Genomic DNA, 18,976 nt, shown 5'->3' with positions numbered 1-18,976 from the left:
CTCTGGCATCGGTGACGGTGATGAATGTTAGGTGTCTTGTAATATGGACATTGCAAAGGTAGCCCCTCACAATGAAGAGGTGTCCTGAGCCCTACACATTTTGTTTTTTTAACATAACATACAGCCAGCGCAATCATATAGGGGAAAAGCTGTGGTTCACAGTCACATGAGCCAAGAGCTCGATTTTACTTTCATACAAGAAAAAGTGGATTTCTTTAAAAACAAGGTTTTATTATACACTCTTCCTGGTAAACATCTACCATGCTGAATGTTGCACGTAGGTTATCCTTCATTTTGCTTGGAACTTTATCAACTCTTAATCTGTCATTTTGGAAAATCACATCACCCATGGCATTGCTGTTCACAGAGCGATAGAGTCACAGAGACAAGACCTCTGTTCTGCTTTTGTAGTTTTCCTGCTCTCAAAAGCTGTGTGTACTAATGTAAAGAACCTCATTTAGCCCTTATTTCAAAACAGCAAATATAAAGGGAAAAGTGACAAGAATATTCAATTAAATATCACCTTCTCTTCAATGAATACTTATCCATTGTACGTTCAGGCATCTGCTAACTTCATGGACAATTTTTTAAATGATGTCTTTCACTTTTAAAGTTAGGACACTATATTGCTATATAGGTGGGTACACACCCCTGTTTATGACATATATTTTGTAACCCCCATAAAAAGGGTGTTGGGGCTCGTTGGTTTGGGACTTACTGATCTAGAGACAACAGACAACAAAACCCGCAGGAATACTGTAGCTCTTGAGCAAGCCTGGGAAAGGCCTGCTGCTGCTGCTGCCACGTCACTTCAGTCGTGTCCGACTCTGTGTGATCCCATAGACGGCAGCCCACCAGGCTCCGCCGTCCCTGGGATTCTCCAGGCAAGAACACTGGAGTGGGTTGCCATTTCCTTCTCCAATGTGTGAAAGTGAAAAGTGAAAGTGAAGTCGCTCAGTCGTGTCTGACTCTTAGCGATCCCATGGACCGCAGCCTACCAGGCTCCTCCATCCGTGGGATTTTCCAGGCAAGAGTACTGGAGTGGGGTGCCATTGCCTTCTCTGAGGGCAAAAGGTCTAGGGTGCACCTAATGGGGCAAGTGGCACGTTGGTTGGAAAGACTAATCAACTGTCGTAATCAGGTCCTGATGGGGACTGAGCCAGACCAAGAGCAATGAGGTGAGGGGGCAAGGTTTGGTTTAGCCAGTCCCAGAGCCCAGACTGGCAGGTTATCTGAACTCCATCATGCATGTGTGGGAGGTTAGACTAATAGCTCTTGAATGCCTTCTGTGGGTTTGGCCCTACATTGGGTACACATATCCACCTGCCACCACAGTCCCAGGATGGATGCTATCAACCTTTGTTTTTCAACTGAGGAAGCCCAGGCTCAGTTAAACCCACTTGCCTGAGGCCACACAGTGATTTCTGGGTAGAGGCTTAGCCTGCCTTCAAAGCTGTTCCGTCATTGCAGGCCCAGGTAGTTTCCTTTTGCCCAAGGAAGTTGGTATTTATTTGGGTTTCGATAAGCAGTCACTCTCTGGTTTTGATGCTTTGCTAGGAGTGATTGTGCAGCCTGGACAGCAACAGGCACTTCCTCAGGAAAGGTGGACTTTCTTCGGAAATCACTTGTTTCTCAAGATCAGACTTGGCCACTCTGACTTTTGGCTGAATTGGCGCCTGGGACGCGTAGCTTAGTGATCCACTTCTCCTTAGTCTCCATCCCACTGTGGCAACGTCTGGACACATGCTTCCTGCCCAGGTGCTCCCACGTCGGGCCGGCTCTCAGCGCCCTTTTCCCAGTGTCCGGTCCGCTCATGATTGTTTCACAGCCTGCTGCCATTGAGCAGCCTACAGCCCCTCCTTGGGCAGGGCGTTTTTGGCTCCATGAGCAGATGTCCTGTGGTGCAGGGCTTTCCTGTGGGCTGTTCCTTCTCAAGAGTTCAGAAGCTGCAGCCTCCATGAGATTTGCTGGCAGTTCTGTCCTAGCCTAAACTCCCACAGAAAATCCCCGGTTGGGAGAACTGGGGCTGAGGGGAGGGGTGTCAGGGACAGGAGTGGAGGCATGATAGCATGTTCCTGCTTTTCAGAGTGGAGTGTGCTCGTATCCGAAGGGAGGGGTGTCACCAACTTGGCCATGACCAGCTGCCATTTTAAGCAGAAACAGATTTGCTGGTATGAATTGTTTTAAAAGAAGCCACGTGGGGGAAAAAAAAAATCCCAGACCATCTTACTCCACACTCTCCTCCTACCATCCCCAACCCTCTGTCATCAGCAGTTATTTCAGCCCCTCCCTGTTCCCCCCCCTACCCTCCCAGCCACCCTGCCTCTCCCCCTCCTCCTCTCCCTCTCCCCCCACCACCCCAGGCCTTTCTAATCCCTCCCAGTCTTCTGTTATTCTGAAAGGCTCCACGATGGCACCAAAGGCCAACTTGGGGAGCATTAGTTCTCCTCTTTACCTCTATACATTTTTTTTTTTTTTTGATCAGTCTCCTTAAACCATCCCAAACAAATGCACAATCTTAACTGAAAAACACCGTGCTTTCTCTGCAGGCAAGGTGTTGAGGGAAGTGCTTCTCAAGTTTCACTGTGCATGTCATCATGTCCAGGGATCTTGGTAAAATGTAGATTGCAATTCAGTAGGTCTGGAGCCGGGTTCCAGGAACCTGCATTTCTAATCAGCTCCCTTGGGATGCCAGGGCTGTTCGCTGGGAGACCTCATTGCCAGTACGGGAGCCCCAGCACCCCACCTCTGCCCCTCCACCAGCCAGCTGAGCCCCTCATTTGTAGAACTTCTGAAGCCTCTAGCGTGGGAGTGTCTAGGGGGTGGGGGAGGGAGGAGAGGGCATGTGGTCCCTTCCTTAACCACCACTCTTACTTTTGCACATCCTTCCTCTGTCTGAACTGTAATTCTCTCTTTTATTTATGTCCCCTTTGCTCTCTGCTCTCTTCCTTTCTCCCCAGGGCCCACCAATATAGCTAGAACACGTGAACCTGATAGTCATTGGGGACTTTGTTCTGTTTTGGTACATTGTGGTTCTCCTGTAAAGGCTGAAGTTTTCTTTCTTAATCCTCACACATCTTTTATCTCTGGTCATTTTCTACTTGATGCTTCTCTTGTAACCCCTGATCATATGCTGCATCAGAGGGGGTGTGGGAAACAGGAATAGTGGGGCCTGAAACCTCACCCCCTGTCTGTCCCCTACAACAGGGCCCCTGGGCTCTGCCAGGAATTGCCAGGAGGCATATTCCTTTCTTGGCCTTGGTTTCTTCACGCATGTATTATGAGGCTGAACTGCAAATAGTTGAAGGGCCTCTAGCTCTCACATTCTTTGATTCAAATTCATTAACAAACATTTTTTAGGTACTTCCTATAAAATCTGAAGTCTTTCCTTCCCATTTGAACTCTACTCCATTCTCCTGCATGTCTTTGGGATGACCATTTACCTTCTTTGGGCTTTAGTGTCCTTGTTTACAGGTGGCTCAGTGGGTAAAGAATCTGCCTGCAGTGCAGGAGATGCAGTAGACACGGGTTCGATCCCTGGGTCTGGAAGATCCCCTGGAGGAGGGCATGGCAACCGACTCTAGTATTCTTGCCTGGAGAATTCCATGGACAGAGAAACCTGGCGGGCTACAGTCTATAGGGCTGCAAAGAGTCTGATACAGCTGGAGCAACTGAGCACACACACATGTCCTTATTTACAAGTTGAAAGATGATGACCGTCAGCCCGTCTGGGCGAGTTAGGACATAAATAGAGCTTTGGATGTAAAGGTGCCTAGCATAGTTCTATCTCAGTCAGCTTAGGCTGCTATAGCAGAGTACCACAGGCTGAATGACTTAAACAAGAGACATTGATTTATCACAGTTCTACAGGCTGGGAAGTCCAAGGTCAAGGTGCAGGCAACTTCAGTTTTTGGTGAGATCTTCTTCCTGGCTTGCAAATGCCTACCATTTCACTGTGTGCCTACATGACTACTTTGTGCAGCGAAAAAGGGAGAGAGAGAAAGGGAGACAGAGAGGGGACGTGCTCTGTCTGGTCTTGTCGTCGTCTTCTTGTAAAGACTTGAATCCTATTATGGGGCTCCACCCTCACTACCTCACCTAAAGCTAACTGTTTCCCAGAGGCCCTGCCATTAGAGCTCAACATATTAATTTTGGGGGAGATCTTTCAGTCCATAACAATAAAGACTAGACAATACGGTTGAACTGATTCACTTGGGAAGAACGAACAGGCCGCCTGCTGTGCCTGTGACCAGTGAAGCTTACCACACTGGTGTAGGGGGAGTCAGACATGGACCTTGCTCTTCAGTCAGCTGGCACAGACATTCTAGATCAAAGGATGAGAGGTGACAGCTAAGAAGCAGGCCAGGGAAAGACGATCCTAGGATCTGAAGAAGAAATAAAGCAGAAGAGTAGGGGCTGAGGGCTAGGGAGGACATAACCTGGAATCCCCAAAGTGAAAATGAAAGTCGCTCAGTCATGTCTGACTCTTTGTGACCCCATGGACTGTATCAGTTCAGTTCAGTTCAGTCGCTCAGTTGTGTCCAACTCTTTGCAACCCCAAGAACCGCAGCATGCCAGGCCTCCCTGTCCATCACCAAGTGCCAGAGTCTACCCAAACCCGTGTCCGTTGAGTCGGTGATGCCATCCAACCATCTCATCCTCTGTCGTCCCCTTCTCCTCCTGCCTTCAATCTTTCCCAGCATCAGGGTCTTCTCAAATGAGTCAGCTCTTTGCATTGGGTGGAGTTTCTGCTTCAACATCAGTCCTTCCAATGAACACCCAGGACTGATCTCCTTTAGGATGGACTGGTTGGATCTCCTTGCAGTCCAAGGGACTCTCAAGAGTCTTCTCCAACACCACAGTTCAAGAGCACCAATTCTTTGGTGCTCAGCTTTCTTTATAGTCCAACTCTCACATCCATACATGACAACTGGAAAAACCATAGCCTTGACTAGATGGACCTTTGTTGACAAAGTAATGTCTCTGCTTTTTAATAAGCTATCTAGGTTAGTCATAACTTAATTCTCCAGGCCAGAATACTGGAGTGGGTATCCTTTCCCTTCTCCATGGGATCTTCCCAACCCAGGGATTGAACCCAGGTCTCCCACATTGCAGGCGGATTCTTTACTAGCTGAGCCACAAGGCAAGCCCAAGAATACTGGAGTGGGTAGCTTCTCCAGGAGATCTTCCTGACCCAGGAATTGAACTGGGGTCTCCTGCATTGCAGGCAGATACTTTACCAACTGAGCTATCAGGGAAGCCCTAAAGTTACTCTTAGAGGTATTTTATTTATTTGTTTTTGGCTGCTCTGGGTCTTCACTGTTGCACAGGCTTTCTCTAGTTGTGGCAAGCAGAGTCTACTCTTTAGTTTCTGTGCACAGGCTTCTCATTTCGACGGCTTCTCTTGTTGTGAAGCGCAAGCTCTAGGTGTGCGTGGGCTTCAGTAGTTCTGGTGCGCAGGCTTAGTTGCTCCATGCCATGTGAGATCTCCCCGGACCAGGATAGCAAAGGTCACCCGTCACTTCTAAAAGCACTTGTATTGGGAGGTGGATTCCCAGCCACTGGACCACCAGGAAAGTCCCCCAAATTACTCTTGATGAATAGGCATTGGCAGGAAGTCCCAGAACATTTTCTGACCCTTCAACACTGAGAGTTAATGTCTACTGGGGGACAGCAGCAAAAGGGCTAAGGGTATGGCATTATTAGTGCCTGATTCAGGAGCTCTGGATAGTAGAGATGTCCGGGACTTCTGATGGGTGGAGGCTGGGGAAGCCCAGAGAGAACTTATTTTACTCTTTAAGAATTTTGACCATTCTAGCTGGGAAACTGGGAAGTGCAAAAGGGGCTGTGCAGAGAAGGGCAGGTGTGATAACAAGGAATTCCATCCTAAAAACACTAGATGAGGGTAACGACAGAAGTAATGACCCCCCTCCCCAATTAGTGTCATGACAACATTTTGCAAGAGGATGGAATTCGGTACCCTCCTTAAGTGTCATTTTTTATTAAGATGTCAAGATTCCACGTAGGTGTCATTTAAATAATTTGTTGAAAAAAATACTGTATGCAGATCACTGATCAGTTACAAGTGACTACCCTGTCTTCTGCTTCTGCCGAATTAGTGTCGTGACAGCACAGACAAGTCATGAAACTGACTTCAGAGTTAGTGCGTTTAGAAATGATGGGTGACCTTTGCTATCCCGGTGAGTACTTTCACCACCATTGCTAATGAAAATAAAGTAGTATTGGTAGAATGTTTGCCCAACACCTATAGTCACTGTTCTCCCTTTTTGTGGGTAGAGGGAAGGATGGGGATGACATTTCCAATAAGGGGCCTTTTCCTGTCGCTTTTCTTCACGCATTGTTGACCTCAATAGGAATCTCCAGAAAAGAGACAAGGAGTAAATCTCTGAGTCACTCATTGAAATCCCAGAAGCCTCTCTAGAGACACATCTTGAATCGACGTTCTGGATCAGTTTGTACAGTGCTCTGCAGGCTGACTCTCTCAGGGGCTTCAAGTCACCAAAAGTGACCAGTAAGCTGGCTTTAAACAGGAGACTGACGAAGCTGGGTACCTTATGGGGAGGGCCGGTTCCACGTTCCCAGGAGGGCTTTGGTGCCGCCCCCGCCAGGCCAGTAGGAGGCGCGCGCGCCCCCTGGGGCTTGGAGGGGACGCGGGCCCGGCGCTCGAGTCCCCGCGTGCGCGTGATCGGCGGCGGGGCCGCGCACGCCAGAGCTGGGGAACGGGGCGGGGGGCAACGCGGGGCCATTTCCGGGCGGGGCGGGGAGGGGCGGGGCCGCCGGCGGCCGGATCTTTAATCTCGGCGGCGGCCGGCGAGTCGGTCTCACTGTGAAGAGAGGCAAGGCCGGCTAGAGACTGTCGGGAGGGAAGGAGCGCGGGAGCTGGCTCCTGGCTGAGAAGATTTACTGGGCCCCCGCTGACCCGAAGAAGAAGAGGGGTCCGCGCTGGGGAGGAGGGCTTTGGTTTGGGTTTGGAGAGAGTCGGGACTGAATGGGAGGCGGGTCCTGGCCGGGGCGGAGGAGGAGTGTCGGGACGGCGGGGGGTCCTGATGCGGAGGGGGTGCTGACAGCTGGAAGGGCCGGGCCGGACCGAGGGGCCAGCACCTCGGGGTGGGCTTGGGTTCGGGCTGAGGGTAGGGGCGTAGGCCACCCGAGGTCTTGAGTTGAATGCCAGGTTCGCGCGTGGGTGGGGGAGGCGCCAGGGCCGAGACGGAGCGGGATATGAAACTCCACTCGCGGGCGCGGTAGGAGTGGTCTCGCGGCGGGAAGGTTTGCCGATCCTTCCCCGGCGAGGAAAGGGTTGTGTGGAGGGAGGGATGAAGTCTAGAACGAGGCCAGCTTGTTTCTGAAGAGCGGCCAGTGGAGGCTGGACCCTGGGGCTGGGCTGCCTGGAGCGGCCGCTGGTCCGCCGGGTTAGTTTGAGGTGGGCGGGGCTCCGGGCCTCGAGGCCTGGGTCCGCTGCGGGCTGGGCGTTTCCTTCGTATCTACCTGGGAGGGAATTGCTTTTGTAGAGGGGCTGGCTCTGGTGGCGTTTGGTCAGCGGCGGGAGGGAAGCAGAGTGCCAGCAGGATTCTTAATTCGCTGGGTTGGGGTGCTGGGCTGTAGTGTGAAAGCGCGGAGTGAAAGCTGAGCTCTCCAAGGAGGGAAAAGAACCATTTCTCTGCAGCTCTGGCGAATATAGGCGGGCCAACGGGACAGTTTGTATCGTTAGAAGTAAACAAACCTGGTTCCCTTTTGCAGAGGGGAGACACTGAAAGGACGTCTGTGAGAGGAATATGCCCAGTACAGACCTAATGTCGTTGGTGAGTCCTTTTCCAAATATCTTTCTTGTTGTAAGGCACTTGTCCAGTATGTTTTATTTTTAGTCCAAAGGATGAGTGTGTAGATTTCATCTCTGATGCTTGCCTTTGGTAGCTGAGAATTTCTGCCTCCTTTTATTTTGGATTTAATGATTAGATGGGTGTAAGTGACTGAAATAAATGTATGAATATATATATTTAATGAATATGAAGAATATTTTGCAAAAATCTTGCAGTTGATTTTAATCTCTCCCTTCGTATACTACCAGAACCGTTTAAAAACTTCAATGAAATTTTGTCTGGATCTGCCATATATTAGTTTATAAGTGTTAGTTTCCCAGACTAGAGTTATTCCCTGGAAGGCAGATATCTTGTCTTATTTGTTTAGAGGTGATAAACACTTGTCATGGTGCTCTGTATATAATAAGTTGCTAATTGCTGAATTGAGCTAGTTTGAATTTACTTTCTTCTGTTGTGGTGAGATATTTGGCCTGTTTTGGTAGAGGCTGTTTTTTTCCCTCTCCTCTTGAGATCTTTCTGTGCTGGTTTTTTTTTTTTTTTTTTTTTTCCCCAGTGAGCAGGGAAAATAGAATTGCCAAATGAGTGTTTACCAAAATGACGTTTTATTCTTGGGACATTTGTGGATTCCATAGAAGTTTTTTATTGACTTTTATTTTTTTCATAGTGAGAGAATTGTGAGGAACCCATGATTTTCAAATAGCAGTGTGTTTAGTTTTTAATAAGTTACGTCTTTGAATCTGATGTCTCTTTGTACAAAGAGACATTGATTTGAAAACATTTCCTTTCCCTCTCTTGATGTCACTATCCCAGAGGGTTGATAGCTGTCACTGGGAAGTTGGCAAAAACTAGTAGTGAGGTTTTTTTTTTTTTAATATCCATGGCTGATGTCCTGTAGTGTCAAAATCTCTAAGGTCTGCAGGAGAGGTTGAAAGATCAACCAAGTTGTGGGGAGCAAGGATGACTCTGGAGACATAGACAAGTACTTGGTTTATCCAAGATTCAGATGAAGGGTTCTCCTTAAATAGGTTTTTGTGTTTTTTTTTTGCCTCAAATTTTATACATTGTTAGTAGATAATAAGTTTTGTTTTGTAATATTAAACTCTTATTACAAGAGCAGTTATGTTAGAAGAATTGGAAGCTGTTAATAAAAGGAAGCAGTCCCCAATAATTCTGCTATTCAGAAATAGCCACTGTTAGCACCTTGCAGAATGATCTGCAATAATTGGCAATTTCTTTCTCTTTTATAAATCAGTATGTATATGTAAATTAAGATTCCTATATGTTAGTAGGATATAACTCCATGCCCAGAGATGTGTGTATTACTTCCTGGGCCTGTAGGCTCCCTTTAGCAGTCCGAGCAGTGAGTGCTTTTATTTAGAATATTAACTTTGGAATCAGTTTTGTTTTGAAGTATTTCTCTAGCTATCGCTACTGCTTTTCATTTCCTCGTTTGAAAATCTAGATCTTTATGGGTGTTGCTTTGCTCATTGGTGTAAGGAATTAAATCATATGGATAACAGCTGGCCCTTGAGAATCATCACTCCCTGAAGACACTGTACATGTTGCTTGAGGTGCTCTTGATGGAAGAATTGTCCTTCTTTCTTTGACTGTACTGTGCTAAATTTTAAAGAACCAGTGACCAGGGCTGGGTTTTCAATGAGGATGCTATAAATGTTTGGTCGAGATCTGAATTCAAGGTGTTTCTCTGTAGTTGCTTTGTGTTGTGTGATGCATTACACATGTTCTTGGCCCTCTAACTGGAAAGAAAGGACTCTAGTTAATAGAAGATAACCTCAGCATAGGGCAGCATATGGTAGAATTTCAGAATTAGAAACAACCTTGCAAGTTGTATGATGCAACTTCTTACTTTTATTGTACATGCATCCTTTTTAGAGTATCTCTGCTAAATGAATATCTAGTCATCCATCTTTCCTCCTGGGGGAATCAGACAGGCATAAGCTAAGATACAGTAAGAGATGGATTCAGGAGTAATAATGTAAGTCTGATAGCTAACATTTATTAAGCACATATTATGCATTAGGTGCAGAAATAGATATTCTACATACTCATTTAATTTTCCTAAAATTCCTTGAAAAATATGCTGGCATTCTTCTTTTATAGATGAAAAACTAGACTTAGCATATCATAGCAATGAAGTGGTGGAGCTTTATTTTAACCACAGTTGGTCTGTCTTAAAAACCCTCTTTCTTCAGCCATTAAAAAGAATTCATTTGAATCAGTTCTAATGAGATGGATGAAACTGGAGCCTATTATACAGAGTGAAGTAAGCCAGAAAGAAAAACACCAATATAGTATACTAACACATATATATGGAATTTAAAAAGATGGTAATGATAACCCTATATGCAAAACAGAAAAAGAGACACAGATGTACAGAACAGACTTTTAGACTCTGTGGGAGAAGGCGAGGGTGGGATGTTCTGAGAGAACAGCATTGAAACAAGTATACTATCAAGGGTGAAACAGATCACCAGCCCAGGTTGGATGCATGAGACAAGTGCTCAGGGCTGGTGCACTGGGAAGACCCAGAGGGATGGGATGGAGAGGGAGGCAGGAGGGGGGATGGGGATGGGGAACACATGTAAATCCATGGCTGATTCATGTCAGTGTATGGCAAAAACCACTACAATATTGTAAAGTAATTAGCCTCCAACTAATGAAAATAAATGGAAAAAAAAAACCCTCTTTCTTGTCTACTTTGTGAAGCTACCTCTAAGTTGTCTTCATGGAAAGGCACAGAAGTTACTGAACTTTGTGGCTGTTGAGAGCAGGTTTGTGTGGAGGAGGAGTGAAATAGTACTGCCCTCTAAGGGGGCACTTTGGAAGAGTGGTGGAGGGTGCTTTTGGCTTCTGATCTAGTCTTGTCTGAACATACATGTTTTATTATACAGATCTTCATGTTTGTTTTCTCTTACATTGCAGTTGGGGCATTATCTTGAAATTTTTAAAAGTTATGTCTCTAGATATAATGTTATATTCTTTGAATTTCATTTCATAATAAAGGGCATTATGAAATATAGAAAAGGGCATTGGGTCTGATATGGTTGAAAACTACTGTGTGGAGGGCGGTAAAACTCAAAGGTGAACTGGAATCCATGTGTAACAAACCTAGGATTCCAGATGAAAACTCCTGGGCTGTCAGCCCTCATTGGTTTCCTGCCCTTAATTTTGTCCTCATTTGATTAAGGTGATATGCCTGCCTTTTTTCCATTTGCTCATTTATGCCATGGACTGTAATACTTTCCACTTATGTCTCAGAGAGAATAAAATGAATGAGTGGATTCATTCATCTGAGAATTGCAGTGCTTTCAGAGGGAATTCGAGTCTGGAAATCTTTTAGCAATCTCTCTCCATTTTAGCAACCATTCTTTTTATCCATATTTTCCTCCTTCCTAGTGCTCAGGGGCTAGATCACTTTGAGATTTGCAAAATACTCCTAGATTTTAAGAAAAAAATACTTTGTAAAGCTAAGTCTACCTTTTAGACCTGTCTAAAGGGGTGGTGCAGTGTTACTGTATGAACTGTGGTAGGCTGGGTGGGGTTTGAGTGATAGGTGTTTATCTAGGGTTGAGGTTCTCAACCAGGAGCAGTTTTTGCTCCCCTCCCCACCATGACCCATGGACATTTGGCAATGTCTAGAGACATTTTTAAGGGCTTCCCTGCTGGCTCAGCGGTTAAGAATCCACCTGCAATGCAGGAGTTGCAGGTTCAACCCTTGGGTCAGAAATATCTTGTGGAGTAGGAAATGGCAACCTGTTCAGTATTCTTGCCTAAAGAATCCCATGGACAGAGGGGCCTGGAGGGCTACAGTCCATAGGGTTGCAAAGAGCCGGACACGACTAAGGTGAGTGAGCATAAGCACAGTGATAGTTGGGTTATTTTGCCCATGTGTCAAGCTCTACTACTTTGGAATATACATAGGAGAGCTTAATTTTCTGAAGCATGGTAAAATTTCTAAGAAATGCTGTCTTTTACTACATTTCTGCAACACTGTTTTCTTGATTTGGAAGCAGTAAACCTGTCTCAGTTTTGTTTTTCAGGTTCAAAAATCAAATCTTACCAGATCTTAGAGCTTTATCTTTGACCCTTGAATCCTTTTCAGGGATGCTTTCTTAATGACTCTCTAATGGAGTTTAAGCAATAAACTGAAAGATGGACATTAAAAGCTCATTTCTGTTATTTGAGTCTGATGTCTTATTTGTAGGCTTGTCTAGGAGAGAGGGAGGACAGGCAGGACACTAGAAATTTTGTTAACAGTTTGAGTGGCCATTATAGGATGAGCACTGGTTTTGGTGGTGTTCTAATTTTGTAAATAAAGCAAAATATAATAACAAGTATGATAATTTCACCAGTTTTGGTGTGAAGGATGAGCCATTGTAGGATGAGCACTGGTTTTGGCATTGTTCTAATTTTGTAAATAAAGGAAAATATAGTAACAAGTATGATAATTTCTCCAGGTTTTGGTGTGAAGGAAAGGGAAGTTATAAATAGATAATCCCTAAATCTCTGGCTTGACTTTGCAGTCTGTGTGTCAGGAATTTTTAGTAATATATAGTTTCCTAATTAGGTTTTGCACAATCTAGTGTTACATGCAGTTTGTTTGCATTGGTGGCAGAAATGGGAATCAGCTTGGGATTGAGACCTTTCCATAGGGAACTGATTTGCAGTGAATCAGTCCACATGTGGAAACACACAGAAAGCAATTACTGAGGAAAAACCATGTTAAGGGTTAAGGGGAGAGAAAGGAGCCATTCAGTGGGGGGAAGATGGAACAGTGCAGGCTGAAAATAATTTGTTGGGTCTGTCAGTTATCTCCTGGTGCCCTCCAACAGTGTGAGTGCCCAGAGTTAGGGAACACCCAGCGGGGTTGGTGTTAAGAGCCATTAGCTGTCTTAGGCCTGAAAGGGCAAGAGAGGGACTTGAAAGAGAGAGTAAGCTGTGGGAATGCAGCCGTTTCCGACCAGTGGCCTAGCAGGAGGGGATCCAGGGAAATAAACACCTCAGATGTTCTGCTGGAGGTTTTAATCATCAAACCCAACTGGCACCCAGAGGACATGGGGACCTGGGTGATTGAATTGAGAGAATAGCCCCATGAGGCACGTAACATAGTTGGCAAAGGTTGGGTAGAGGATCAGGATACCCAGTATGCGGAAATCAAGGTCAAGTTAGTTTTTGTTTTTTTTCCCCTTAATTTATTTTTGTCTGTGCTGGGTCTTCATTGCTCTAGTTGGGGCAGCCAGGGGCTGCTCTCTGGTTGTGGTGCTCAAGCCTCTCATTGCAGTGGCTTCTCTTGTTGTGGAGCATGGGCTCTAGGGCATGTGGTATGCAGGCTTAGTTGCTCCTGGCATGTGGGATCTTCCCGGATCAGGGGTCAAACCCGTGTCTCCTGCATTGGCAAGTGGATTCTCTACCACTGAGCCACCAGGGAAACCCTCAGGTTAGTTTTGAAAGGTACAGTGAGAAGACAGTGTTTGAGCAGAGTCTTGAAGAATGCAGGTCAGGGAACATTATAGAAAAGAAATGTTCTTGTTTATAACAGAAGCATAGATTCAGAAGCACAGTTTGTTTTCATAGTAGCCTTAGAATCTTAATTGCCAGAGGGCCTTTAGAAGTCCTTCATTGCCACTTACCTTGCCATGTGGGAAGCCCTTCTAGGATGCCTGGCCAGGAGAGGGTGCAGAAGACTTTCTCAGGGAGTCCTTTCCATTGTCGGACAGCTTTAATTGTTATAAAGTTTTTTATTTGTCCAAATCACAGAATGTATCAGGGTTAGGTTTGGCTGAATATAAGAGAAAAATCTAAAGTATCAGAGATTTTTAAATAGAAGTAAATTTTTCTAGAGTAAGAGAATTTCCAAGTAGACAGTTGATGACTATAACCATCATTCCTAATTCTTTGAGGAAGTTCCACTGATCAGAATGCATCCCTTTTGGGTCAGAACAGCTGCTTTGAGCTTGAGCTGTCAGGTTCGCGTTTCATTTGGCAGGAAGAGGAAAGGGAAGGAGAAGAGCTTGCCTGCATTCTTAATTTATTATACAAACAAACTTGTATAAAGCCTGTGAAAGTATTAGTCACTCAGTTGTGTTCTACTCTTTGCGACCCTGTGGACTGTAGCTCTCTAGGCTCCTCTTTCCATAGGATTCTCCTGGCAAGAATACTGGAGTGGGTTGCCATCTCTTCCTCCAGGGGAATCTTCTTGATCCAGGGATCAAACCTGGATCCTCCTGCATTGCAGGCAGATTCTTTACCGTCTGAGCCACCAGGGAAGCCCCAATAAAGCACTTATCCTCATTTTAAAGAATAATAATAAAGGAAACAATCATGTATCTACCACCTGGGTTAAGAAATAGAATATTTACCCCCAACCCCATGTTCCCCAACCTGGTAACATCTCCTTCCCTTTCTTCTAGGGATACTACTCTACTATCCTGATTTTGGAGAATAGTTATTCCCTTGCTGTTTAAGAAAAAAAATTGTGTTACCACCTATTTGTGCATCCCTAATTTTAGTTTTACTTTTAACTTGCTACAAATGGATTTATATGTATTTTTTTAACCATTAAAAAAAATTGAAGTATAGTTAATTTACAATATTGTGTTTGTTTCTGGTGTATAGCAAAGTGATTCAGTTACATATATATACATTTTTATAGAGAGAGAGATTGGAGAAGGAAATGCCAACCTACTCCAGTGTTCTTGCCTGGAGAATCCCAGGGATGGGGGAGCCTGGTGGGCTGCCGTCTGTGGGGTTGCACAGAGTCGGACACAACTGAAGTGACTTAGCAGCAACAGCATATATACACAGAGATATGCACATCCATTTATATTTCAGATTCTTGTCAATTATCGGCTATTACAAGATATTGAATTTATTTCCTTGTGCTACACAGTAGGTCTTGGTTGTTTATTTTATATACAGTATTGTGTATATGTTAATCCCAAACTTCTAATTTATCCTTCCTGTCCCCAGTGTCCCCTTTGGTACCCATTAGTTTGTTTTCTATGTCTGTGCATCTTATTTCTGTTTTGTAAATAAGTTCATTTGAATCAGTTTTTAGATTCCACTTATAAGTGATGTCATATGATATTTGTCTTTGTCTTACTTCATTTACTATGATAATCTCTAGATCCCTCCATGATGCTGCAAATGGCATTATTGCATTCTTTTTTTATGGCCGAGTAGTATTCCATTATATGTATGTACCACATTTTCTTTAGTCATTCATCTGTTCATGGATGTTTAGGTTGCTTCCATGTTTTGGCTGCTGTAAATAGTGCTGTGATGAACACTGAGGTGAATGTATCTTTTTGAATTAGAATTTTTCTCCGGATGTATGTCCAGGAGTGTGATTGCAAGATCACCTGATAACTGTATTTTTAGTTTTTTAAGACATTTCCCTAGTATTCTCTGTAGTGGATGCACCAATTTACATTCCCACCTACAGTGTACAAGGGTTCTCTTTTCTCTACACTCTCTCCAGCATTTATTATTTGTAGACTTTTTAATGTTAATCTTTCTGACTGGTAGATGCCTCATTGTAATTTTGATTTGCGTTTTTCTAATAATTAGAAATAATGAGCATCTTTTTGTGTGCTTGTTGGCCATCTGTTTATGGTTGATTGATTTTTATTGTTGTATAGCATTTCATTATAGTATAATCAATATTTGATTACCACAATTTATTTATCATACCACTGCAGATAAATATTTGGACTGTTTCCAATCTGGGACTTTTTTTGAAGATTACTGTTACGAACATTCTTGTATATGTGTTTTTTGGAAAAATGTCTGTTTAGATCTTCAGCCCATTTTTTGATTGAGTGTTTTGGGTTTTTTTGATATTTAAGCTGCATGAGCTGTTTGTGTATTTTGGAAACTAATCCCTTGTTGAGTACCGTCATTTACAAATATTTTCTTCCAGTCCATAGGTTATCTTTTTGTTTTGTTTATGGTTTCTTTTGCTGTGCAAAAGCTTTTAAGTTTAATTAGGCCCCATTTGTTTGTTTTTGTATCTGTTTTTCTAGGGGACAGGTCCAAAAAAATAATGCTGCATTTTATGTCAAAGAGTGTTCTGCCTGTGTTTTCCTCTAAGAGTTTTATAGTATCTGGTCTTACATTTAGATTTTTAATCCATTTAGAGTTTATTTTTGTGTGTGATGTTAGGGAGTTTCCTAATTTCATTCTTTTGCATGTTGCTGTGCTGTTTTCCCAGCACCGCTTACTGAAGAGACTGTCTTTTCTTCATTGTGTGTTCTTCCCTCCTTTGTCGTAGATTATTTGGCCATAAGTGTGTGGGTTTATTTCTGGGCTTTCTGTTATGTTCCATTGATCTCTATGTCTCTTTTTGTGCCAGCATCAAACTGTTTTGATTATTACTGTAGCTTTATAGTATAATCTGAAGTCAGGGAGTGTGATTCTCCCAGTTTATTCTCCTTTCTCAAGAATGTTTTGGCTATTCGGGGTCTTTTATGTTTCCATACAAGCTAAAATTTTTTTGTCCTAGTTCTGTGAAAAGTACCACTGATAATTTGATAAGGGATTGCATTGAATGATTTATATGTATTTTTGATGGTCTTCCTATATTACTTAGTACTTGTGAGATTCATCCATGTTCTTGCATGTAGTTCATAGTTTAGTTCATTCATTTTCATTGTTGTATAGCATTTCATTATAGCATAATCAATGCATGACTATCACAATTTATTTACCGTACCACTGAAGATAGATATTTGGACTGTTTCCAATTTGGGAGTTTTTTGAAGATTACGGTTACAAACATTCTTATATATGACAGATGATCACAAGTGTTAAAGATTTTTTCTGGGATTTATTCCTGTTAGTGAAATTGGTGTATTCTGAAGAGTATATATCCTTAACTTTCCTAGATAATGCCAAACTTTGCCAAAGAGGTTGATAACAGTTTATAACTCCTATCAACATTATATGCAAGTTCTTGTTTCTACAGAGCTTGACAAACTTGATATTTAAAAGGCTTTTAATTTATTTACCAGTCCAATAGGGTTGAAATCTAATTGCTTTCCTTGCACATTTCCCTGATTACTAATGATATTGTGTCCTTTAAATGTTTATTGACTATTTGGATTTCCTGTTTTGTGGATGCCTCTTTGAATCTTATGCCTTATTATTTATCTGTTTCCTCTTGTAGTTCTGTTAGATTTTGTTGTACATAATTTGATGTTTTCTTGCTAGGTACATATAGATTTAAAATTGTTACATCTTACCTAGTGAGCTACGATTTTTATCTAACAATGCTTTTTGACTTAATATAACATAGCCACACAAGCTTTTTGTTATGAAGTAGGCAAACTATACATTTTTGGTGAATGAATGACTACCTGTTGTAGAGGCAGAAACTTCAGAGCACTCTGCCAAGTCTGTTCTCCTGGCACAATGTAATTTATGTGTCCTGTTATCCTATGAAGTAAACAAAGCACTTAAAAAACAAAAGGCAATAGAGTTTTCTTTTTGGGAGGTACAACTTGTATACAGCAAAGGGCCCCAATCTTAATTACACAGGCATGTGGATGCACATCCTCACTGCCCAGATCAAGATGTGAGACGTGTCCAGCATCCCAGCAAGCGCCTCATTTCCCTCCCACCTGATGCCTGCCGAAGGTGGTCACTCTTCTCACGATAGGTGGTTTTGAAGATTTTTCAACTTTGTGTAAATGGAAACATACGTTATCTTTCATGAATGTCTTTTTCCCTCCAGTGTTGATTGTATCTGTGAATTTCATCCATGGTCCTATGTAGCAAGATTTTTAAAAATTATTACTGTGCAGTTTTACAGTGTATGAAATACCACAAGTTATTCATCCTATAATTGATAAACATTTATGTCTCTATTTTTTTGACTTGTTATCAATGACATTGAGCATTTTTGAACATGTCCTTTAGTAACCATAAACACAGTTTGTTGGATATGGTTGTTGGGTCATGAGGTATACTGCCAAACAGGTTTCTAAAGTGGTTGTACCAGTTGCTGCTACTCTGTTTTCCCAATATGTAACTTCTGGATTTAGCTTTGGGCAAAAAGTCTTCTCTTTTTGTTACCCGCATACTAGACAGTGGAGAGAGCTTTGAGAACTTTCCTGAAGTAATGCAGGTACTTTTAAAATGTGATTACACCCTTTCTTTTCTTTGCATTCTTGTCTACTCTATAAATATTAATAAACATTTGATGGGAAAAACAAGCAAACTTGGTCTTTTTTGAATATTAAAAGTTTAGATTTGTAAAACACCATTTGTAGCAGTTAATTCCAAGGCTAAAATCATAATCCTTTGGAACTCTTTGGAACCTAAGTAGGAGTTGTGGAGTATTTGCACTTCATGCTTGGTAGTGAGAAGACCTCTCTCTTTGGAGACTTTTACCACAAGGCATTTGAATTCAGCCCTTTGAATTGCATTTTGGCTGATGAGTCTAAAAAGGAATGCATTGATCCTATCTTGAGTTCTTGTCTTAATGGTGCTGAGTCTTTGAGAGAGCTGAGGCAAATTGATATTTGTTTCAAATTTTAATGGGACGGAATTGAGGACAAATATGAGAATGCGTTTGTGGTCCTGCTCATGGTTGAGTTGTATCACAGCCAGGATGAAAGAAAGCCTAGGATTACATTACCCAGCCCTTCTTTTTGATAAGGTTGCAGATGTTTTCCCACGTATCATGATTGCAGCAGTCAACAGCGTCTGTCTGGGTGACTGAAATCAGGTTTATGATATGTAAACGTAATTATTAATAGGTAACTGGTTTAATCTGGTTTTCTTAGAATGGAAGGGGACATTTGCAACCTTCTGATTGAATTCAATTGATGAAAGCAATAAGATGACTTAACATCTGTCCTGCAAAACCGAGGAGCAGCTTACTATTTACCTGCATTTATTAGCATCATCTGTAAGAAAATACAGCATAGGCATGGGAATCAAACTATGTAAAGCCTCTCAAAGCTCTGCCTCTGTGGCTTTGCTTGGAACCTTGCAAGGGTCACTTTTCCTTGCTGTTTATGAAAAGGAAAGGAAAATGTTTATCACCAGAGAATTCATTCATCAGATGCTTAGTTAAGTGTGTATTATTGGAAGCTGTTTGCTCATTGCCTTAC

General features: G+C 43.0%; 1 protein-coding gene and 1 non-coding gene across 5 annotated transcripts in view; one reads left to right on the top strand and one right to left on the bottom strand.

Annotated features, from left to right (window-relative positions):
* The window catches only part of SGPL1 (sphingosine-1-phosphate lyase 1), a 72,444-nt gene that overhangs the window by 12,001 nt on the left and 41,467 nt on the right, over positions 1-18,976 (top strand). Inside the window, exons 2-3 of one of the 4 annotated variants that reach the window (XM_043476701.1) lie at positions 6,375-6,532; positions 7,759-7,820. In XM_043476701.1, coding sequence (XP_043332636.1) covers positions 7,794-7,820 — 27 coding nt within the window. In that variant the 5' untranslated portion in view covers positions 6,375-6,532; positions 7,759-7,793. Of the gene's footprint in view, positions 1-6,374; positions 6,533-6,794; positions 6,957-7,341; positions 7,431-7,758; positions 7,821-18,976 lie in introns of those variants that run through there. The other 3 variants (XM_043476702.1, XM_043476700.1, XM_043476703.1) reach the window with 3 other exon arrangements.
* Positions 5,186-5,258, bottom strand: TRNAC-GCA. The gene has a single exon. It is a non-coding gene; the product is annotated as a tRNA-Cys (tRNA).

Source organism: Cervus canadensis, chromosome 8, assembly GCF_019320065.1.
Source record: "Cervus canadensis isolate Bull #8, Minnesota chromosome 8, ASM1932006v1, whole genome shotgun sequence".
NCBI classification, from domain to species: Eukaryota; Metazoa; Chordata; class Mammalia; order Artiodactyla; family Cervidae; genus Cervus; species Cervus canadensis.
Note: the sequence above shows the minus strand (reverse complement) of the source record. Positions and strands in the feature narration are given on the sequence as shown.